This window comes from Aspergillus foveolatus (assembly GCF_047715535.1).
Source record: "Aspergillus foveolatus strain CBS 279.81 unplaced genomic scaffold BDW70scaffold_45, whole genome shotgun sequence".
NCBI classification, from domain to species: Eukaryota; Fungi; Ascomycota; class Eurotiomycetes; order Eurotiales; family Aspergillaceae; genus Aspergillus; species Aspergillus foveolatus.
In genome coordinates, this window is record NW_027396109.1 from 192,842 (window position 1) to 214,316 (window position 21,475).

The 21,475-nt window shown below is 50.5% G+C and overlaps 7 protein-coding genes across 7 annotated transcripts; 4 read left to right on the forward strand and 3 right to left on the reverse strand.

Moving 5' to 3' along the window:
* Positions 1-2,211: 2,211 nt before the first annotated feature.
* BDW70DRAFT_169844 (ketopantoate reductase family protein) lies at positions 2,212-3,339 on the forward strand (the record flags this gene model as incomplete). Its single annotated transcript, XM_073742788.1, has 2 exons — positions 2,212-2,413; positions 2,531-3,339. The coding sequence occupies 2 exons, from the start codon at positions 2,212-2,214 to the stop codon at positions 3,337-3,339; spliced, it is 1,011 nt and encodes a 336-aa protein (XP_073593751.1).
* Positions 3,340-3,772: 433 nt separating this feature from the next.
* On the reverse strand, positions 3,773-5,271 carry BDW70DRAFT_152102 (alpha-hydroxy acid oxidase; the record flags this gene model as incomplete). Its single annotated transcript, XM_073739394.1, has 8 exons — positions 3,773-3,848; positions 3,901-3,977; positions 4,041-4,294; positions 4,361-4,435; positions 4,485-4,652; positions 4,704-5,041; positions 5,100-5,133; positions 5,178-5,271. The coding sequence occupies 8 exons, from the start codon at positions 5,269-5,271 to the stop codon at positions 3,773-3,775; spliced, it is 1,116 nt and encodes a 371-aa protein (XP_073593752.1).
* A 1,236-nt stretch (positions 5,272-6,507) lies between these two features.
* BDW70DRAFT_162186 (class I SAM-dependent methyltransferase) lies at positions 6,508-7,576 on the forward strand (the record flags this gene model as incomplete). The annotated part of the gene is made up of 4 exons (XM_073741089.1): positions 6,508-6,647; positions 6,695-6,802; positions 6,856-7,118; positions 7,170-7,576. The coding sequence occupies 4 exons, from the start codon at positions 6,508-6,510 to the stop codon at positions 7,574-7,576; spliced, it is 918 nt and encodes a 305-aa protein (XP_073593753.1).
* Positions 7,577-7,673: 97 nt separating this feature from the next.
* BDW70DRAFT_89282 (ribosome biosynthesis protein NIP7) lies at positions 7,674-8,787 on the reverse strand. Its single transcript, XM_073745126.1, has 3 exons — positions 8,679-8,787; positions 8,486-8,626; positions 7,674-8,406 (listed from the first exon to the last, which is right to left on the reverse strand). The coding sequence occupies exons 1-3, from the start codon at positions 8,761-8,763 to the stop codon at positions 8,066-8,068; spliced, it is 567 nt and encodes a 188-aa protein (XP_073593754.1). The 5' UTR covers positions 8,764-8,787; the 3' UTR covers positions 7,674-8,065.
* Positions 8,788-8,996: 209 nt separating this feature from the next.
* Positions 8,997-10,924, forward strand: BDW70DRAFT_140814 (uncharacterized protein). The gene is made up of 3 exons (XM_073737682.1): positions 8,997-9,437; positions 9,486-9,716; positions 9,768-10,924. The coding sequence occupies exons 1-3, from the start codon at positions 9,311-9,313 to the stop codon at positions 10,451-10,453; spliced, it is 1,044 nt and encodes a 347-aa protein (XP_073593755.1). The 5' UTR covers positions 8,997-9,310; the 3' UTR covers positions 10,454-10,924.
* A 3,810-nt stretch (positions 10,925-14,734) lies between these two features.
* Positions 14,735-19,282, forward strand: BDW70DRAFT_89304 (ABC-2 type transporter-domain-containing protein). Its single transcript, XM_073745127.1, has 4 exons — positions 14,735-15,549; positions 15,609-16,634; positions 16,685-17,422; positions 17,468-19,282. The coding sequence occupies exons 1-4, from the start codon at positions 14,827-14,829 to the stop codon at positions 19,256-19,258; spliced, it is 4,278 nt and encodes a 1,425-aa protein (XP_073593756.1). The 5' UTR covers positions 14,735-14,826; the 3' UTR covers positions 19,259-19,282.
* A 176-nt stretch (positions 19,283-19,458) lies between these two features.
* Positions 19,459-20,826, reverse strand: BDW70DRAFT_140817 (palmitoyltransferase YKT6). The gene is made up of 5 exons (XM_073737683.1): positions 20,805-20,826; positions 20,605-20,740; positions 20,391-20,556; positions 20,007-20,293; positions 19,459-19,929 (listed from the first exon to the last, which is right to left on the reverse strand). Exons 2-5 carry the CDS (start codon positions 20,623-20,625, stop codon positions 19,810-19,812), a joined length of 594 nt encoding a protein of 197 aa, XP_073593757.1. The 5' UTR covers positions 20,626-20,740; positions 20,805-20,826; the 3' UTR covers positions 19,459-19,809.
* Positions 20,827-21,475: the final 649 nt, after the last annotated feature.

Sequence of the window (21,475 nt, forward strand, 5' to 3'; positions counted from 1 at the left end):
TCAGAATTGGCTGTGGCTCGGCAATTCAAATCATGAGAAATGCGTTAAAATTGTTTAAAAAACTGGTTGCCAATCCAACTTGACACATGCCAAGAGCGACTCGGGAGAAGGGATATGTAAGAATGTGTCACTTGATATGGAAGTTGCTACAATACCAATACAACAAAAGGTCAATCAGGTGTATATCGGCACAAGAAGGGGCGTGGAAACAACCGCGGTTGTTCTCCAGGGCTGTTTCTAAGCAGTTTTATTTGGCCATCAACAGCAGTGATTTAGCCTCAGACACTGCATATTTCGAAATATGATCGAAATATGAAGGACTACTAGGCATAGGAGAAGAGAGATGCCAGCTCCGTCAGTCCCATTGAGAGTCTATCTTTGAGAGTCTATCCATGCTTATTAGCTCTCTCATCCTTCTCTTCAGCACTCTTGTTCAAGGGGGAAAAAGATATTGTATTCATCTATCTAGGGCTTGATGCTCAGTCTGAGAGTGCCAAGCAGGGGCTGAAAACTCACAGCCCTGCCAGCAGCACGGGTCCCTTCCGGTAATCATCTGCAGGAGAACGGGATTGGCGGCTTGTGCCCGACTACCAGGGACAGGGCAGAAAGAACAACTAAAAGAGATGGGAAGGGCTTAGACTCGACTTGCGTCCTTGGGTGAAAGCGGGAAGACCTCTTTAGTGGTGCCTTGTACAAGCCGCTCTTGGATCCCCTTTAGATACTACAATAATTCCCAAGCGGGCCCGCAAGCAGTGCCTGAGTGGGTCTTGGGTCTGGAAACATATGGGAAGAACGGAAGTTTGTAGCCTAGGGCCGCGTAGTGCATACGCCTCACCTACGTACTTGTATAAAAACGCTTACGGTATCAGCGTCGTAAACCACCCATCTGGCCAAAACGACTGTCCATGGTTACAATTCCTTGGTAAGCGTATTCCCTCCAGGCTGTCACATCGGTATTATTTCCCCAAGTAACTATGCTCTTTGAGGCCGCGACCAAATTGGCCTCTGAGGGTTACTGCGAGCCCTCCTGGTCATATCGCGGTATGCGGTACTCCCTGGCTTCCAAAGCCAAATCTTGATGTTCATAGAAGCTACTAGACTAATTGTTGCCGAATTGGTTGTTTCTGGTTCTGTCTATGCCTGGCAACGGATAGTCGAATGTGTCACGGGCTCTCAGTCCTGCAAAAACAATACATCTACCGGGTACAATTCTACCGCCATTGCTTATTCCATCATGCAGATCTCCCTCTTTGTGGATCGAGTCAAGCTGTTGAAGATGTCGATATCGATCCCTTCGACGCCCGTCTGGGTGATGTAGTCTCACAACACCGGCTTCATTATACGATTGACCCACCCGCAGACCCTAGGGCATTCTTAACAACAACATTCGGATACTTGGTTGATGTCGGCAGCGACTTCGAACTGTCATTGCGCAGCGCTATATCCATCTTACCGAAGTACAAAATATCAGCTCATAGTACTGGCAACACAAAATCTGTCTATGCAGGATGCTTCGGTCTTGGGCAATGCAGTCCCGTGATACCACGCGATACCCAATTATACGTGAGAATCCGGCATTCAGGTCACCAAAGACTTCAGCTGAATGGATTTGCTTGAGGTTTTAATGACGGGTTTGAGGAAGGGTATCTTAAATTACTACGCACTAGATGTCGGCATCTTGTCGAGCTCTAGGGCAATCTAATAGCAAGGTATTGTAAACGGCAGATACTACACAAGGAGAAGGTCTATATTGCCTACCTGGTATGGATGTGAGAACGGCAAAGGAGGATTCCCGCTGATTTTTCTTGCGGGAGTTCTCCCTGGATTTTGAGATTGGTAGGATCTGATAAACGGGGGAAGCACAAATAGAATAAGTAATGAAAGCCGCTGCTACCTTGGTATATCATGGCAGACTCTTACTACTTCATGGTGAGACTCGTAAGTGCATAAGCACGGAGAACCTCCGATTGCTTCGCTGTGGCCTTCCTCTCAACGCAACGGGGAGGCGTCTCCGATACTTGATGAATCAGTAAGATAACACGAACTCCAAGTCTAGGTATCCCCCCCGCTCCAGTAAACAAAACTTGCTGCACATCGATAAGCCTATAAAAGCCTTAAGCTAGCTAATTCGCGACCTCTTCCGTAGCCTAGTACTCACTTTCCCCGGCTTCCCCCGCTTCCTCCAACAATAACAAGCACGAAATCTGTAATATGACCGACAATCAGCGAAAAGCCCGCGTCCTGGTTATTGGCACTGGTGGCATTGGCGCGATGTGCTCCTATGCTCTGGAGCAAGGCGGGAAGGCAGAAGTTACCGCCGTCCTACGCTCGAATTATGACGCCGTCCTGAAAGACGGATTCGAGATCGACTCCGTCCAGTACGGGCGGATTTCTGGGTGGCGGCCAACGCACAGTACGTGTTGCCTTGCATTGCGATACCAGCTCGTAGCCTCAGCTCGAGGCATCAAGCATCTCGCTAATCGTTCTGGTCGGACAGTCCGCAATACCATTCCCAGCGTCACGTCTGAAGGCCTGGCCCCGTTCGACTACATCCTCGTCACGACGAAAAACACCCCAGACATTCGACCGTCCGTACCAGAGATCATCGCATCAGCCGTGACACCAGGGGACACAACCATAATCCTTGCGCAGAACGGACTGAACCTCGAAGGGCCTGTTATTTCCGCGTTCCCCGCGAACCCCGTCCTTAGCAGCGTCGTCTACCTCGGCGCAACACAGTATACCCCGGGCAAGATCCTGCACGATGACCCAGACATCCAACGGATCGGCGCATTTGCGAATCAGAACTTTGATGAGGGCGTCCTGGAGAACAAAGCGAAGCGGTGGATAGCTGTTTATAATCCGAACAATACGCTGGAGACCATATATGATCCGGATGTGAAGCGGGCACGGTGGCGGAAACTCGTTTATAACGCCTCGTATAACCCCGTTGCAGCGATCCTCGGGCTCGATACTCCCCGGATGCGCATGAGCAGGCACATAATTGACGACTTGATCCGCCCGATCATGCGCGAGATCATGGCGGCTGCAGAGGCGTGCGGTGTTTCTGGGTTCCCTGAGGATCTGCCAGAGATTGTGATTCGGGGTGATCCGATCGATACAGAATTCAAGCCGAGTATGGCGCAAGATGCGGAGAAGGGTGGATTCATGGAAATCGAGAATATTGTGGGCGAGCCGTTGAGGGAGGGGATGAAAAGGGGGGTGGACATGCCGACACTGAGAGCGGTTTATGGGCTGCTGAAAGGACTACAATTGAAAGTTAAGGAGTCGAGGGGGTTATGGGCTCCAGGTTTTGGAAACGGGCATCCGTATGCTTAGAGCTCAATCTTGAATTGGGGTAGAAATATAGATGCTGAAGATTTGTAAGTATAATGCAATGCAGTACGTGGGAGAAATTCGGTAAAACTATAGTCCTTACGAGTCTGTAGGGTGGATAGCGAATGCATGGGCAGCTTGGTAAACTCCATATAGACCCTGGGCGGATACGATATTAGAAGGAATTCTTAGACTACCTAATGGTAAATTGATCCGTGGAAGAATTACCTCTGAATGGTGTAATCACGAAACGGGGAGGGAAAAAGGGAGTTTGAACACCACTAAGGAGGGTTATATAGTCTCTGCCTGCATTGCAAAATGCAGATGAGGGGATTGAGATTCCTAATCGCGGCGCGCTTTCAATGCAAGTCTTTTTCTTCATATATTCTGATGCTTAACTCTAAGTTGGGCTCGCCGGGCAGTTGCACAGACCCAATCACAACTTCAACAGTCGCCCATCCTGCTGCAGAAGAGAGACATGGTCGCGACCGATCTCCGAGATATTCTTGCACCTGTCAATATCATCAGCACCAACCCTAAACCCGGACAGAAGATGTGACACACCCAGCCAGCGCCATACAGTTTCTGAATTCATCATAGAGCAGATTGATAGCAAGTTCCACCCCCGCTTGTCCGTCATACTTGAACCGAGAGAATTAGCCCTGTCCGTAGCAAAGGTAGAGAAAGGAACTGCGGTAGCTTACAGCTAACCCCCAGATGGCAGGCCTCCCAGCAAGACAAAAGTCTGCTCCCAGCGCCAGCGCCTTGAAGATATCTGTTCCTCGTCTAATCCCGCCATCAATGGCAATGGTGATTTTGCCCTTGGCGATGGGGGCAATCTCTCGCAGGACATCCAAGGTTGAAGGGACAGAGTCGAGTTGTCGCCCGCCGTGGTTGGAGATCACAATGCCGTCAAGACCGTGGATGATGGCAAGTTCGGCATCTGCTGCGGTAGAGACTAGTGACGGTAAATGTCAGATCACTTGCAATTTGAGAAGGATATGTTCTTATTGCATCCACATACTTCCTTTTCCCCATATTTGCATTTTGGTGTGCTGTCGGAAGAAGGGGACCAGTTGATGCCATTCCCAACTGCAGTCTGCCACGAATTAGTTTGGTGAGAGCAACAATCTGAGATTACACAGTACCATAGTCCATGATCTCGTTCCCATCATCCAGGTTACTCACGCTCAGTCCGGGAAAAAGGTTCGGGTACTCCATGCCCCTCGGCATATTAAAGTTATTGCGGAATTCATTGAGTCGTCGTCCGAGGTAGGGCACGTCGATAGTGAGAAAAAGGGCCTTAAACCCGGCAGCTACACAACTTCTGGTTAGCGATTGTTACCCCCCTACAATCCAATGCTTGCCTTCCGCTCTTTTAACCATCTGGATCATCGCCTCTTTGTTCTTAAGCAGACTCAACTGCATAGCGTAAGGGTTCGTCTGGGCGTGCGCGATGACATCTTCAAGGTTCATGGTCGAGTAACACGACAGTCCCATCAAAATACCACTCGCAGCCGCCGCTTTTGACGTAGCCACCTCGCCGTCCGGGTGGGCTAGAGCGTGCATTGCGGTCGGCGAGAACCCGAACGGAAACTTGACCTTTGACCCAAAAATAGTAGTAGATGTGTCCAGATTCGTAACGTTCCGTAGGACCCGAGGGCGTATTAGATAGCGGTTGAACGCTGACTGGTTCTCGCGAAGTCTGCGGCCGGTCTCGTATTAGCTTTCCGAAGATACGGATTCTAGGCAGTGTTGGTTACGTGATGAGATCCATGGCCCCTTCGTTGTAATATTCTGTCCCAGTTAGCTCGGTTTAGACATGGCGTAGGTGCAGCTACCTCTATACATCTTACTCATCTTGTTAGATCCCAGACGCTCAAGATCCTGAATGCAGTGGACCTTGTGGTCGTAGGTCTTGCCGCGGTTTGCCATTGCTACAATTCTTACAATTACCGAGTCATCAATGCAGGATTACCTGTCTGCAGGCGTTGGCATCAGTTATATCGCCTCAAGTGTGGTTGGACTCCATCTCCAGCTATCGGCGTCGCCTGCCTAATCCAGTGACCCCGCATGCCTCGTATCAATTCCGACTCCATCATTGCCCGTATCATATCCTTGCGCTATTATCCTCTCCATCAACTGTTTCAGAGGTGTTCAAACCCGCTATCTCTCGCGGTGTGCAGCTACTGGCAGTAGCAGCCCAGTATATAACCTTGTCGCTACCAACAACCGGATCTCAGCCGGCACGGACGCAGAACAGACGCAACTCAACAGTCAGATCAGATGAGACCTAGCAACCATCAGACGACAAGGATGAAAGTCAATATTATGCGCGACGGTACCTACATCTATCAAGGTTAGAGAGGAATGGCACATGTATTGACGCTGCCAGTTCACGATCCTGCGAACGAGAGCCCGGATGGGGTACTAGATCCGTAATCCAAAGTATAACGGGCCAAATTATTATAAACATTCAACTGCAATGAACCATCAGCAAGTATGCTCTTGTCAAGCGGAAGCTGGAGGACAAAATGGAAAGGTTGGTGTTACCTCCCAGGCAGTGTTTGCGATTAGTAGTGCACTGTCCCAATCAGGAAGTACCGAGGAATTTCTGGATTGCCAGGATCTCGTACGATTTAGCCCAAAGCGCTCTAGCTTCGATCACGGACTATCTTTCTTGCCTATGCTTATGCTAAGGCATGCAGGATGACCTCCCTGAAGAATTGCGGAGATTGAATCGTACCTACTAACTGGGATGCTCAAGCCACCTGCAAAAAAGCGTGAAGCCCTGCTCCTTCACATAATAAGGCTTAAGCCAAGCGGCCCCAATCCTCAAAATTTCGGTCTGATTCAGGTAAGTCATCTTGATAGACTCGAGCTAGCCAATGGCTAACGCGTCGACCTGAAGATTGTCCCCTGCTAGGCTTCCCCACATCTTCTAACAGTTAGCCCACACGGATTCATGGGGCTGTCTTCGGCTCGGGTATTGGGAGTTGCGATGGAGGAGCTCGCTTTGGGCGTCTTTGTCAACGAATCTCTTCAGCACTTTGCAGATCGCTGACCGATGAAAGAACACCTTTCGCACCCGCAACTGGCCCCCCATTCACCCGAGTGTCTTACTGCATCCGATAAATACCGTGCTAATTCCCATGTGTCCTTTCTGCCGCAATGCTGAGTCGCCGTTTCTTGCGATCAATCTTCCAGATGAACACCGTTTCTCACTTCGCCAAATCGGCGCCGAGCTTTACGCAGACGATGAGGAAGTCCGACTATCTCTTGAAGGCTTCGGAGGCCGATGAGAATGAGAGGTGCGTACTCTATCTGTTTATCGGCCGATAACTAACACATTCACTAGACTCGACATTCAACATCGTCTGTTACTGCACATGATGCACCAGAAGCTACTCCATCCAGACATTCCAAAGAGATTTGAACGGGTTGCGGACATCGCGACTGGGAATGGGTATGCTTCTATCCGTCCAACATCAAACCGGGCCGCACTGACTTGGTATCCAGTGACTGGCTCTTTGAACTCAAGAAAGTTGCAGAATCAGAATCAAGCACTACCCAAACAAAATACCATGGCTTTGACATCTCATCCTCGCTGTTCCCCAAGCTGGAGTCCGTCGCAAATATCGACTTCTCCGTGCACGACTTCTACAAACCTTTCCCAAAGGAACATATTGGAAAATATGACCTTGTACACGCCAGACACCTGGTTCTCGCGGTTCGGAAATCGTCACTACAAACCGCAGTGGACAATATCTCCTCTTTGCTAAGTGTGTTCTCCTTTGTACAACTGCATGTTCGACGAACTAATGGGCAAATAGAACCAGGTGGATACATACAATGGGAAGAATACGACTTCGCCGACCAACTTGCCGCCTGTCCGCCCTGCAAGATGACCTCTAATTGGGAGGCAGTATTCGATTGGATCGTTCAGCGCGGATACAGCCTCACATTCTCCAGCGACGTACGTGACGCGCTCGCTTCGACGGGGCTCGAAATTGTGGAGAGAAGGCAGTTCAGCACGAAGGGCTTACCAGTTAGTGAGGATCATCGCCTTACATTGCTCCATGCATTTCATACTGGAGTCCCGAAGCTTTGTTGGAAGGCGAAGGGGAAGAGTGATGAAGAGATAGAGCTAATCATGGCCGGTTGCTTGGAGGAGTGGAAGAGAGGGGTATTGCTGGACTATTATTTTTCGAGGGTTGTAGCTAGGAGGCTGATTGCGTAGTTTTGCAAGGTTACGGTAAAGGGGAGCTGGAAAGCCTAGAAAACAGGAGGCCCATGCGGCTTGCACTGCTGCTGTTATAGACGGCGTTTGGGTGGTGATTCTTAGAAGCAAATGTCATGGTGTTAGTTCTCTTTATGGAAATAGATTACTAGTATCTTCATATAACCTCATAGTGTTCGCGCGGATATTGCTTCCGCTGCGGAGAAATCCCACCAGTTGAAGAGAGGCAATGCACCTTGATCCCAATTTGCGCCAATACTCCTGGAATGAATAACATCGCTTTTGCTGCACATTGGCCCGGCGGTCATTGTAGGTGAGCACCCACTGGAACTCGTCCAGCGCAGTCCTTCCCGCGCATATATACTGGGGTCCTCAAGCCAATGCAGATCGAGTTCCCATCCCGTCAGCCACCAACGCCTCTGCGACTGAGGCTACGTCGGGATGAGAAATGAACCGTAAGTCGACTCTTCACAACGTCCCTAAGACGCTTTACCCTGAAGCAAACAGGGTATCCTCATCACGCAGGTACTCTCCACAATCTGCCTGCCGGAAGCAAACAATACCCGTGGGGTCCAACCGCCTTGCCTCCGCTGTACTCCTTGCCGTAATCCCGAAACCCAAAGGAACATCATCCTGCGTGCAAACAATAACTCCGCTGTGTTCAGCCATCTCGTCCGGTAGCTTTGCGACGTGGGCCTTGGCTACGTTCGAACCGTAGAGGAAAGGCATGACGCCGTTAGGCTTGATCCAGATCTTATTTCGGGCGTGCTCAGCAATGATGGGGAGGGCGGTTATGTGGAGACGAAATTTTCCGGTCTTGGTGAATTTGCCTGCAACAAGAGGACGTTAGTATAAGTCTGCTGGGCCACGGAACGGCGGAGGTTTCGACCGGAGTCTATCGGTACGTACCCATGCAGATTCCGAGGGAGAGGAGCTGATCGCGGGGAAATGCGGTGGCTGCATTGGCTATCGACAAGAGGGAGTAATAGACACGGTTGCCTGACAGCCGGAAGACATAGCGATCGGCGTTGGGGGAAGAATCGAGCGGTTCTAAGCTGTTGTTAGTTTCGTCTGGAGAACAGTTTCTGCAGTCAAGACATACTGATAAGCTCCTTCAGGCCTGACCCGCAGTACTCCGCAAGCTTCTTGAAAAGCGTCTGCGTCTCTTCTTCTGTGAGGGGGCGCATTTTGGGTATGTGCAACAATTCAACTTGAGCCTATCCAGAACCAAGTTGGAGAAAAAAGTTGAAAAAGATATCGATATCGACGGCAGAATGTATGTACCGCCCACCAATATGGTTAGCGTATTATTTGGGCTAGCTCTGCTGGATCAGGTTTAGCGCAATTCCGCTGCCCCTCATCCCCATATATACCCATGGACCGCTCCCACTGTACCTGAATGATTGCCACCACCAACTTATGACAGTTGATGCCGTGGGCCAGTATTCCGTCATCTTCAATTGGCTGTTGAATTCCCTTGGAATCTTCAAGATGAGACAGTTAGCAAGATGGCCTACAAGGCTTCAACAATTCCTTTACTGCAGAGAAGATAAGCACCAAACAAACTGGCTGCGGTAGCTGCAAGTTACCCCACCATCACTTGATACATCACGCAGCAATGGCGTCGATGCCTCTCCACAGGATACAAAACCGTCACTTCACCGCGATAATCATCCTCTTGGATGCATTCGTCGCTTCGTGACCTGAACTCGTGATCAAGTCTGGAATTCTGACATGTCCCTGCGATCTAACTTCAAGAATGTCAAAATCGACGACGAGGACGAGTTCCTATGTCAATGTGGGTATCGGGTGAAGGAATTCTCCGTCAGAAAGAGGGCTAGCCCCTATTATGGATCGCATTGTAAATCATCCGTCTTGGTTCTATGATCTACATGCTAACATCTACAAGTCTACGCCTGTGCGAGACACAGCGCGGATTCAACCCGCTGCCAAACCATAATCTGGTTTGACGAGGAAGAGCGAGTGCGGAGCCTGATACCTCCTGCTATGCGATCACCTCGAACACCGCGGAAGCAGGTTGACATTCGAAGCTTTGGGGAGTATACGGCTCCGAGTACTTTGAAGCGGAAGGCAGGTGCGGACTCGTTTGATAGTGCTGCGGGGAGTATAACAGATAATGGTACACCCTCACGGTTGCCGCTGCACTTCGTGGTCTAAAAATATGTGCTAGAGCCAGCATCACCGTCAATTTCTAGGTCCGTCAAGACAGCTAGATTTGGCTATGTTGACGCAGGGACCCAGACCGGAGAGATCGCGACTATCTCCCCTTTGGCAGCTCGTTCGGCTTCATCCCCAACTACTAGGCGCGCGCCAAAAGCTAGGCCTTTACCAAGGAGGCGATTGTTTGATGACTATTTGGCAGCTGCGGAGAGGAAACCCGCGAATATAGATCCAGTTGCCCCTCAAACTCTTGAACACAATACAAACAACCAAGATTTCTCTTTACCAACGTCGCCAACCTGCGAGCGACCGCGGCAGTCGTTATCTCCGCCTAAAACGCCAATGGCGGGCCCACGGAACCACAGGATCGAGTCGGTTTCATTCTCAGCCGGTGGATATCCTCGTAGCCCGTCCCCACAAATCCGACAGCCAACAACACCTACGTTTATGCAAAGCACCAGGATAGGCTTAATCACTCCAGGTGGTGATTGCCCTCGGTCATCTCACCATCACTGTCCCACGGAGCGGGAGAAGCCGGAGCCCAGTACACCGACAAATGGCAGCCACCGGTCCCAGTCGCAATCTCAACAACCCCGCGTTACTCTAGTCAACAGCGACAGCGATGATGAAACATATGGCTGGGATGACAATCTGAACCAGACTATGCTTGAGGTTGTGGAATCTGTCGAAAATTAAGGTGTTAGCCCGCTTTTCATCTGACCCTTGTTTTACATTTTTTTTCAAGCATTACTGTAGAGTATACTTATGACCAGTATTATACGGACGAGCCAACGTGCACAGACCCAGTTCGATTCCCTGCTGCATAGAGTGCTGCGTTCTGGTGTTGTTTGTTATTCTCTTTGCGGTTTAGCTGGCTCATTGACCAGATAAGACATCAAAGCTCCTAGCTAGCTCTGAACGTGCGGGTCAGTCACGGCGCCCGAAGGTAGCACAGGCACGCTCTTCGTCATGAACGCAAACCCATTCCTCGCTACTACCTACCCAAAGACCCTCCCTATGCAATGTAGTGCGGCCACCCATACCTGCATATTTTACTGCTACCCGATCTTGCCGCTATTATCTTGAAACTCCATCCTCGACCTTCCTACCGTATTCCACAGCATGTTTATAGTGCGCAGCTGGGATATTCCCAGCAGTAGGTGTTCAGGCTTTGGTCTCTGTTGGACGGTGCATCGCACATCCGTGGAATGTGCCCTGCTTCAGTTCTACTGCTACTCAGGTGCTAGAAAGCCTCCGAGAATCCCAAAATTCGCCAGAGCCTGGTACAGGTCGTGTAGTTTACATGATAAATGGGAACAGATTCATCTTTTGTTTATTGAGGAAGACATTGGAGCCACGTCTAGCTCGAATTACATAGTTTTCCCGGTATAACCCACATGAGATTGTAGTTCCGTGCCGAGAGAAGCTGAACATAATGTACTACACGAAATCAAGCCCTACGTATATAATTTTGAGCACGATCCTGGCTCAAATCCGGATACGATGGTATTATGCAAAGATATACTTATGGCAGGGACATCGAGTACCTTTTGCTCCCCATCTAGTCCTTCGCTAAGTGTCATCTATCCCCGCTGTGACCAGGCTACGTTGTTAACTCGCATACATGGGTCGGCGCTGTCTTACAATAGCAGCTTACACAGTTCATAATCTCTGTAGTCTACGCAAGAGATATTATTTAATTATCTGCTGACCACCCAATCTCCCAGCGTTTCAGGAAATATTTATCTACCACGTCAGCAACCGCTGTCATGCGGCACTGGGCATGGAACCAGGAGGGGCCAGCACAGCGTTGTATGAGAGACAGAGTAGGCCCTCGTTAGCTTGGGCTCTATATGCATCTTGAGGACTAGACAGATAGTACTCCGCTAGTAGATTGTGCCATGATGAGAAGCTTCATTATCAATTAATTCCCAGTGTCACTGCTATACTCAAACAAAGGTCGGAATCATTGAATTACTGTAGAAATTCGAGGCATCAAGTGCTACACTGAGCAATAGGTGCCCTGTGCCAAGCGCTCTGGGAGCCGACTGCATTATACCATCATCGCCGATGAACAGCCATGCTTGAAAGAAAAAGAAAGTATGCAATATTCTTTTTTCCTAGGGTAAGTAGTCCACTGTCCGTGTCTCGGCTATTTTGGATAGTATATGCTACTGGTACTCTCAGCTGCCATGATCGCTGGTCAGTTTAGTCCCAACTTTGTCAGTGTTTGCCATGCATTTTTGCCCCCTTGCTGCTGCTATATGCAAAGAAATATATTTCGCCTCGTGAGAGTAGCTAAAGACCGGTGAGCTCCTCTTTGAAAATCAAGCTATAAATAAAGACTTATGCAGCGAGCGAATTCGTGCAACAAACAAGGTGAAGAGATTGTGCCAACGAACACTCCATTGCTTTGATGCACTGTTGCCCCTTTCGCCAACCAACACTTCATAGCCGCTAAGCAAGGGTTTTATCTGCTTTGACGACAGCCTGGTCGGAGCGTAAACAGCAGGGGCCTTTTGCATAGGCCTTCTCCAAGCTCTATTGGCTGTCAGGCCAAATCAAAGGCCAGAACAGCAAACGGACTGCATACTCAAAGGCAATGTCGTACACCCAACTAAAGCCATGCCTGGTGTGCTGTGCTATCCCATCCACTTGTGCATAGTCTCAAGTCTCTCTAGAATTGGGCATTCTCTGCGGCTCGCTTTAGTTAATTTATGGCATGCATTGGGACGGCGATCTGCTCGATTATTAGGCAGCTTGTTTTAACTGGCAGTCTCACCAGCCATTGTGTTCGAAGACGATAAGTGAGGTGGAAGCGAAAAGTTTGATTCGTCTAAATGCAGTACAATTCTCGACAGAGTTGTGAACCGAGTCTAATGGATCAGCTGGTAGGTTACTGGACAGACTCGAAGAGGCAACTGGGAGTGTGTTGGGGTGCGAGCAGCGACCGAACAAGCAAGACCCTCTCCTATGGCATCCAGCCTGCCCATCTTACTCAGCATCGTTTCAGCATAAGCAAGGGTTCGCGAGGGCCGCGTGCCAATTCTCAACACGTGGAGGCCATGGCCTTGGGCACAGCCGTCGCTGCTGAGACGGATACGAGCGGGTTGGGGGCGGGTTGTAAAGAAGGGTTACACGGGGCTGTGGTTCTACTCTGTGTAGACAAGAATCGCCAGGCTGAGGTTGATTATTTTCCGAAGCTGAGAGAGCAGAGTATGGTGAACTTAGAAGATACGAATATTTTCAGGTCGTTGTTGTTATGCTCTGGAATAAACCTACGGCCCGGCGCCGACCAGATATATATAGGTGGCCGAGACCAGTGCATTCAGCCACTCGATAAACTTCAGCACGCACACAACTCGCTAGAGTCGATCAGCGTACTCTGGTCTTACATCCCTGCACAATTAATTTACAATATAAGCAAAATTTGGAAAAGCATATAATGGGCACAATTGAAAGGCGCAGGTGTTTCGAAGTGAGTCCCAGTCTCTGTGAATCCCGGAAGCAGGACCGGGGTACGGGGATAAGGCGGGAAGCCGATACGTGTTCGGGCCTGGACGAAAAGACTCCGTATAGTTGCAACTGGCTGCGGAAGACAACAAGGCGACTAGCTTTCAAGACATTTCTGGGTGGGATTTAGGCCTCTTATAGGGAGACTGTGTATTGTGAACAACACTCTGTATTTCGAACAATAGACTGTCAAGCGTAAGCGCAGTCTGAAGCATGCAAAAGCTTGCTTCAGTTGTTTAGCCTTGAGAACTCATCTCAAAATTATAGCGGTCTCGAGGTACTCCGTAGAGAAGTCAGATCGATGCCGGAGCTCGGACGAAGGAATGTGCGATTGCGAAGAACGGCCGGGGCGCACGCAAGTAAGACCGACATTCTAGAACGGACAAATCCACTGTCGCTGGAGCCGAGGGATTACTCTGTACCCTCGCTTGGCGCGGTTCCGAAAACGTCATTGACTCGCTTCCTTGGGACGCCCTGCGAGAAATCGATCTCCGTGCTATCAGTAACTCAATTGGACTACAAGACTCGTCAGATCGAGAAACAGGATCAAATGAGTGGTCACCTACTGCATGAGAGCGCAAGGAGTTCATGGCCGCCAGGCTGCGGCGGGATGAAGCTGTCAACACTGTCCACAACACATGTTCGCAACTAGCAGTACCGATGCTGACGCATGTGATATATCAAGAATGCATACAGAGCACAGTGGAAAGCTCGCGTACTCGAAATCCGAAATGACGTTCCAGACGGTTTCTAACCCAGAGGAATCGGTGTTAACCAGCCGGGGTTAAAAACCGAGTAAAAATAGACCGGTAAAGGGGGGTACGAAGAAAGAGCCCGTGGATGATCCCTGCTCTGGGTAAGCTGACGGACGCTGATCTGATAACCCTGATACGGGAAGGATGGCGCTGCAGCCTGGATGGTTCAGCTTAGTGGGAGAGGCGTCGGTCGCTTGTTTCAGGCTTTGGATTTTCAGCCTTCCAGGGCCGATCGCCTGGGCCAGGCGAGTGTCAGATTTTGGAGGCTCCGCTGAGTCATGGCGGAGCCACCGGGGCTGATCTTGCGTATGATTGGCTGTGAGAGATAAAGAGCCGCTGAGTAAGCGGATTTATTCGGAGGTCCTGGTCGGCATGGCCTAAACTCCGACGCCGATTCGACCCGGCCCACTGTTTTTCTCTCTTTTGCAGCATGGATGCAGACTGGTGTTGGGTTGCCCATGGTCAATCGCTCGCTTCTCTCGTTCTTTTTTCATTATTATTGGAAGATGACGACACTCCACCGGTCGTGCTCACCTCTGACACGGAAGTCTCTGGCGTTTCTTCTGTTGACTCAGCGGATTTGCGTTCGCCTGGGTCCCCATACAGGTCAGAGATAGGAGAGCCATGTGGGCCTCCAGGGCGGATTCGGGCTGATTATCACGCCGTTTGAAATCTTTTGGGATCTGACCCACGCCCCTGGCGGTGTTTATATACTTGCTCAGGGCTACTCCCGACTGGACTGCTGATGAAAGTTGTGAATCCCCTGTCCGCTACGTACCGGCCTGCGATTAGTACGTCACCATGTCTACCCTCTCTGTGGGAGACACAGCCCTGCCCCGTGAGTCTAGAGAGACCATGGTGAGCATCAGGGATTCGGATAGTACAACTACAGTTCTCGGCGAGGATTCCGCTTCGACAACAGACCCAAATGTCAGTCGAGCCGATGGCTGGGCTTTGATGCCCCAAGTGAAGGAACAGAACGAACGCGAAGCCGAGTCTGGGTTCAAGCGTCGGGAATTGGGTGTTACATGGCAGAATCTCAGTGTCGAAGTCGTCAGCGCAGAGGCTGCCGTCCAGGAGAACTTCCTCTCCCAATTCAACGTCCCGAAGCTGGCCCGGGAATCCCGCAACAAACCGCCGCTCCGAACGATTCTTGATAACAGTCATGGCTGCGTCAAGCCGGGAGAGATGCTCTTGGTTCTCGGTCGTCCAGGATCCGGTTGCACGACTTTGCTGAAAATGCTCGCTAACCAGCGACTGGGCTACAAATCCGTTCAAGGGGACGTTCGGTACGGGTCGATGACGGCCAAGGAGGCTGAACAGTATCGGGGCCAGATTGTGATGAACACCGAAGAAGAGCTCTTTTTCCCTAGCTTGACCGTGGGTGAGACCATGGACTTTGCGACCCGGTTGAAGGTGCCTTTCCGTCTGCCGAATGGAGTTGAGTCGCCTGAGGCCTATCGCGAAGAATACAAAAAGTTCTTGCTCCAGTCCATGGGCATCTCGCACACTGTTGACACCAAGGTACTTGCCTCTGAATTTTCTTACTTTTCTTTAATTCCGGTCCATCCTAACGAATGCAGGTCGGTAACGAATTTATTCGCGGTGTTTCCGGCGGTGAGCGCAAGCGTGTCTCGATCATCGAATGTCTTGCTACTCGGGCGTCCGTCTTCTGCTGGGACAACAGTACCCGCGGTCTGGACGCGAGCACCGCGCTCGAGTGGACCAAGGCTATCCGGGCCATGACCGATGTTCTGGGTCTGTCTACCATCGTCACACTGTACCAGGCCGGTAATGGTATCTACGATCTGTTTGACAAGGTGCTGGTTTTGGATGAGGGCAAACAGATCTACTACGGGCCCATGACTCAAGCCAGGCCCTACATGGAGGCACTCGGCTTCGTTTGCCGGGAGGGTTCGAACATTGCTGATTTCCTGACCGGTGTCACCGTACCAACCGAGCGCAAGATCCGCCCAGGGTTCGAGGCGCGTTTCCCCCGAAATGCCGACGCCATGTTAGAAGAGTATAACAGATCCGCCGTGAAAGCCGATATGATCAGCGAATACAACTACCCTGACTCTGAATACGCAAAGCTACGGACCGAAGATTTCAAGCAAGCCATTGCAGAGGAAAAGGCGAAGCAGCTGCCCAAGAACAGTCCGTTTACCGTCGACTTTTTGAACCAGGTCAAGATTTGCGTTATGCGACAGTACCAGATCCTCTGGGGTGACAAGGCCACGTTCATCATCAAACAGGTCTCGACCCTTATCCAGGCCCTGATTGCAGGCTCGCTCTTCTACGATGCTCCCAACAACTCTGGCGGTCTTTTTGTCAAATCCGGTGCCTTGTTCTTCTCGCTTCTCTACAACTCTCTCCTGGCCATGGCTGAAGTCACAGAGTCCTTCCAGGGGCGTCCGGTCCTGATCAAGCACAAAGCGTTTGCGTTCTTCCACCCGGCTGCATTCTGTATAGCGCAGATTGCCGCAGACATACCTGTTCTTATATTTCAAGTCACCATCTTTGCACTACCCGTGTACTTCATGGTCGGCCTTGAGATGGATGCGGGTGTGTTCTTCACGTATTGGATTCTGGTATTCGCGACAACAATGGTAAGTCAATTTACGCTAAGTTATGATTCCCGTATGCTAACGTCCGGCAGGCGATGACTGCTGTCTTCCGAGCTTGTGGTGCCGCTTTCAAGACGTTCGATGACGCTTCCAAGGTTTCGGGTTTCCTTATCTCAGCTCTCATCATGTACACTGGTTACATGATCCGAAAGCCGGAAATGCACCCCTGGTTTGTTTGGATCTACTGGATTGACCCTCTGGCCTATGGCTTCGACGCCCTGCTATCTAATGAGTTCCACGGTAAAATCATTCCCTGCGTGGGTACCAACCTTGTGCCCGCCGGACCAGGATACGAAAATGCCACCTCTCAGTCCTGTACTGGTGTTGGAGGTTCCATCCCCGGTCGCAATTATGTCACCGGTGATGACTACCTCGCATCTCTCTCGTACAGCCACGGCCACGTCTGGCGTAACTTCGGTATCCTCTGGGCTTGGTGGGCTCTATTCGTTGTCATCACCATTATCGCGACTTCGCGCTGGAAGGGTGCCTCAGAAAATGGCCCCTCCCTCTTGATTCCGCGTGAGAGTGTGGAAAAGCATCGCCAGCATGGCCATCCTGACGAGGAATCTCAGTCCAACGAGAAGACTTCTACGAAGGTCAAGAGTGAAGGTGTGCAGGACTCCAGCGATATCGACAACCAACTCGTCCGGAACACGTCTGTGTTTACCTGGAAGGATCTCTGCTATACCGTCAAGACTCCGAGTGGTGATCGTCAGTTGCTCGACCATGTCTATGGCTGGGTGAAACCTGGCATGCTGGGTGCTCTTATGGTATGTAGCCTTTATTCGATATGAAGCAACAGCTAACAATTCTAGGGATCATCCGGTGCCGGAAAGACGACTCTCCTCGATGTCCTTGCTCAACGGAAGACTGCTGGTACAATTCAGGGATCGGTTCTAGTTGATGGCCGTCCTCTTCCTGTCTCGTTCCAACGTTCAGCCGGTTATTGTGAGCAGCTTGATGTTCACGAGCCGTATGCTACCGTCCGTGAAGCTCTGGAATTTTCTGCTTTGCTGCGTCAACCACGTACAACACCGCGGGAAGAAAAGCTGAAATATGTCGACGTTATTATTGACCTTCTTGAACTTCACGACATTGCCGACACGCTCATCGGTCGCGTAGGTGCTGGACTCAGTGTCGAACAGCGCAAGCGAGTCACCATTGGTGTTGAGCTAGTCTCTAAGCCCAGTATCCTGATCTTCCTGGACGAGCCTACATCTGGTCTTGATGGCCAGTCCGCCTACAACACCGTTCGCTTCCTCCGCAAACTGGCTGATGTCGGCCAAGCTGTTCTCGTGACAATCCACCAACCTTCTGCGCAATTGTTCGCTGAATTCGACAGCCTGTTACTTCTTGCCAAAGGCGGAAAGATGGTCTATTTCGGTGACATCGGTGACAACGGTTCAACCGTCAAGGAATACTTTGCCCGCCACGGTGCCCCCTGCCCTCCCAACGCCAACCCAGCCGAGCACATGATTGACGTCGTGTCTGGATCCCTATCCCAAGGGCGCGACTGGCACGAGGTTTGGAAGGCTTCTCCCGAGCATACCAACGCGCAAAAGGAACTAGACCGAATCATCAGCGAAGCAGCGTCCAAACCACCTGGAACTGTAGATGATGGCCATGAATTCGCCATGCCCCTCTGGCAACAAACGGTGATTGTCACAAAGCGCACCTGTCTTGCCGTTTACCGGAATACCGACTATGTCAACAACAAGCTCGCCCTCCACATCGGGTCCGCCCTCTTCAATGGTTTCTCCTTCTGGAAAATGGGTGCATCCGTCGGTGAACTCCAGCTCAAACTCTTCGCCCTTTTCAACTTCATTTTCGTCGCCCCGGGTGCCATTGCCCAGCTCCAGCCCCTCTTCATCGAACGCCGCGACATTTACGACGCTCGTGAGAAGAAATCACGAATGTACTCCTGGGTGGCTTTCGTCACAGGTCTCATTGTCTCTGAACTTCCCTACCTCGTCCTCTGCGCTGTTCTCTACTTCGTCTGCTTCTACTACCAGACAGGCTTGCCCACGTCCTCTGACAAAGCCGGAGCCGTCTTCTTCGTCATGCTTCTCTACGAGGGTCTCTACACAGGTATCGGCCAGTTCATCTCCGCTTATGCTCCCAACGCCGTCTTCGCCACCCTTACAAACCCGCTCGTCATCGGAACACTCGTCTCCTTCTGTGGTGTCCTTGTTCCCTACGGCCAAATTCAGGAGTTCTGGCGCTACTGGATCTACTGGCTCAACCCCTTCAACTACCTCATGGGTTCGCTGCTCACATTCACCGTCTTCGATGTCGACATTAAATGCCGTGAGTCCGAGTTCGCTACCTTCGATCCGCCCAATGGCTCAACTTGCATTGATTACCTGTCGACCTATCTTCAGGGCTTGGGCCTCAGCGCGAACCTTATCAACCCGGACGCAACATCCCAATGCCAGGTCTGCCAGTACACTCGCGGAAGCGACTATCTGTACAGTCTGAACCTGAAGGACTACTACTATGGTTGGCGGGATACGGCGATTGTCGCGCTCTTCGTCCTTAGTAGTTATGCCTTGGTTTACGGACTTATGAAGTTGAGGACGAAGGCTTCGAAGAAGGCAGAGGAGTAGGCTTTTACGATTATTCCTGTGCAAGCTTCGTCCGTTGTTAACCGTTAATTAACTCCTCTCACCCTTGCATGTTTTGGTTTTTGGATACCACTTTCTTTCCGTCTTGGAATATTTGCTGCGCTTACCATGTTGATAGATAGATCTACTGCATTGCGGGAGTCTTACAGGTGTACACAGCTCTAGTCTAATAAATAGTCGTCTTCGACGAACTTGAAGAAAATCCATTATTCTTTGAAATTTGTGCTTGTACGAGTAAAAATGGCGGTGAAATTTAAAATGAGTATGATTGTATGCCGAAGTGTCTGCGGATATGTCGTGGAGGGCTTATCAGACATCCTCATTATCGAACCAACAGAAACTCAAAGGTATCAGGGAGTCATAGCACGGGAAGGATGATTCATCAGACATAATCCGGATAGGGTAAGCGATAGAAAGTAGAGTTCAAGCAAGGGAAATCGCCAGAAATAAAGCTCCTAGATAACTATAGAGGTCGTATCGCAACGAGAGCAGCAAGATGGACAAGGGGAACGGAAAGTGGACGCTGTCGTGATTCACATGATAATGCAGCAGGAGTTTTGCTTCTTCGCGCTAGTGTAAAACATCTTGCTCTGCGAGCTGAGTCCCTCGCTCTTCTGCACGAGATCGTCGAGTTTCTCACCACGTTGCAAAACCTATCCAGCGCAGCCACAGTTAGCACCTTATCGGTCCCCAACAGGACTTCAACCGACGGGTGGAAGTGGCCACTCACACTCTCAATAGTTTTATGTAAAACAACCTTCGTCTCATCAAGCTCCTTCTGGATCTTCAGGATACTGCCAACATTCTGCGGGTCCTGATACTTGGTGATGTAGGAGGTGAGGGCGGGAAAGGAGACGGGGCCGGTGGCGCTTATAGCGGAGGGGTTCTGGGTCGTGAACTCATCGAGGAGCTTAGAGAGAATCTGGTGTGCGGCCATCGAGGGGTATTCGTCATCACTGATAATCACGCCTGTGATGCCGGGTGATGCGCTGGAGGCGTAGACGTGGAAGGTGAAATCTGCACCTGTTAGCGGAGCTCACCGGGCCCTTATTCTGTACTTCATAGCAGGAAGCAGATCGAGTTTAATTCTGGGAGGGGTTTTGAGCAAGCATACCCTTTTCTTGAACGTCCTGCCGTTGGCCGGGGCTTGTTCGGCCGGTGAGAAGCTTACTGAACATGGTCGTGAACTCCGCGATGCTTCCCCGAGTGAAGCGGGAGTAGCTACTCAGCTCCCGCTCGCAACATAACTCGATCGGGTCGGGTTGCGCGTTGCGGAGGACCTGGAGACGTCAATAAATTAATGAGAACGGAGGTGTCCTGTAGCTTACACCAATGTAGACAATCTTCATTTTGCTGGATGAGGCAGGGAAGATAATAGGAGAATGTGGGGTGTCAAGGAATGGGGAGGCTTTGTGAATGGGACCGTGAAGGCGGTGGGATGAGGCAGAATATGTAAAGGGTAGCCTAGCGGCTCATGAGCCGAGACCATTAACTATTCACAAGACACCCGCGGTTTAACAAGTCTTACCGTGCTAAACAGCTGGGCCGATTCCCACGTGACGCCCACTTATTGTGAAAACGAGTATATGATTTTTCTATCGAAGGCTCGACAGCTGCCGAACTAAAATATCTAGCTTACTAAGTAATCATTAAGTGAGGTCGACCGGCAGAGCAAGCGGTACCGGGGGGCAGTATGCTCTGGCAATTTCTATTTACACCGACTTTATAGAGCTAAACATTGTCCTACCACATCTTTCCTGTTTCCAGCAAGGAGGAGCAATCTGTAGTCATATCGATGACAGAATCAGGACATTTGGATGAATCGTGACTGTCTTTGTTTGTCCCGTACAGTGGGTGATCACCTGACGCCCGGTATCACCTGCCGCCCGATTTCACCACCAACCATGATATTAAGCATGAAGCAATTCAACCACATACAATTATTATTCTCGAATGATCTTTTGGTGTTTTGATATAGTCACTATTAGGGGTCTATATAGAGTTTTTAATCGGTCCTGAAGCGCTGGGGTAGCCGGATCTCGCGGCCTCGACGGCTTATTGTTGGAGGGGCGTGTAAAACCTCTGTAGGAGTTATTGGCCTGGCTTCTATAGGATTTTGCTGGTGTGAAGCTTTAGATGACTTCTTTGGGGCCTTCTTTGCCTTCTTGAAGTCATTTTGTAGCTGACGATCTGCCTCCT

What these genes read in the sequence shown, in the direction of transcription:
- BDW70DRAFT_89282 (XM_073745126.1), bottom strand. Translation starts at nt 8,763, where the DNA reads ATGCGCCCCCTCACAGAAGAAGAGACGCAGACGCTTTTCAAGAAGCTT. An exon ending in AGGCCTGAAGGAGCTTATCA is followed by an intron (nt 8,627 to 8,678) that starts GTATGTCTTGAC and finishes ACAACAGCTTAG; the next exon opens with AACCGCTCGATTCTTCCCCC. An exon ending in CTCCCTCGGAATCTGCATGG is followed by an intron (nt 8,407 to 8,485) that starts GTACGTACCGAT and finishes CTCTTGTTGCAG; the next exon opens with GCAAATTCACCAAGACCGGA.
- BDW70DRAFT_140817 (XM_073737683.1), bottom strand. Translation starts at nt 20,625, where the DNA reads ATGAAGATTGTCTACATTGGT. An exon ending in TGAAGATTGTCTACATTGGT is followed by an intron (nt 20,557 to 20,604) that starts GTAAGCTACAGG and finishes TGACGTCTCCAG; the next exon opens with GTCCTCCGCAACGCGCAACC. An exon ending in TACATAAAACTATTGAGAGT is followed by an intron (nt 19,930 to 20,006) that starts GTGAGTGGCCAC and finishes TGCGCTGGATAG; the next exon opens with GTTTTGCAACGTGGTGAGAA.
- BDW70DRAFT_140814 (XM_073737682.1), top strand. Translation starts at nt 9,311, where the DNA reads ATGTCCCTGCGATCTAACTTCAAGAATGTCAAAATCGACGACGAGGAC. An exon ending in CCCCTATTATGGATCGCATT is followed by an intron (nt 9,438 to 9,485) that starts GTAAATCATCCG and finishes AACATCTACAAG; the next exon opens with TCTACGCCTGTGCGAGACAC. An exon ending in GGGGAGTATAACAGATAATG is followed by an intron (nt 9,717 to 9,767) that starts GTACACCCTCAC and finishes AATATGTGCTAG; the next exon opens with AGCCAGCATCACCGTCAATT.
- BDW70DRAFT_89304 (XM_073745127.1), top strand. Translation starts at nt 14,827, where the DNA reads ATGTCTACCCTCTCTGTGGGAGACACAGCCCTGCCCCGTGAGTCTAGA. An exon ending in CGCACACTGTTGACACCAAG is followed by an intron (nt 15,550 to 15,608) that starts GTACTTGCCTCT and finishes TAACGAATGCAG; the next exon opens with GTCGGTAACGAATTTATTCG. An exon ending in TGGTATTCGCGACAACAATG is followed by an intron (nt 16,635 to 16,684) that starts GTAAGTCAATTT and finishes AACGTCCGGCAG; the next exon opens with GCGATGACTGCTGTCTTCCG.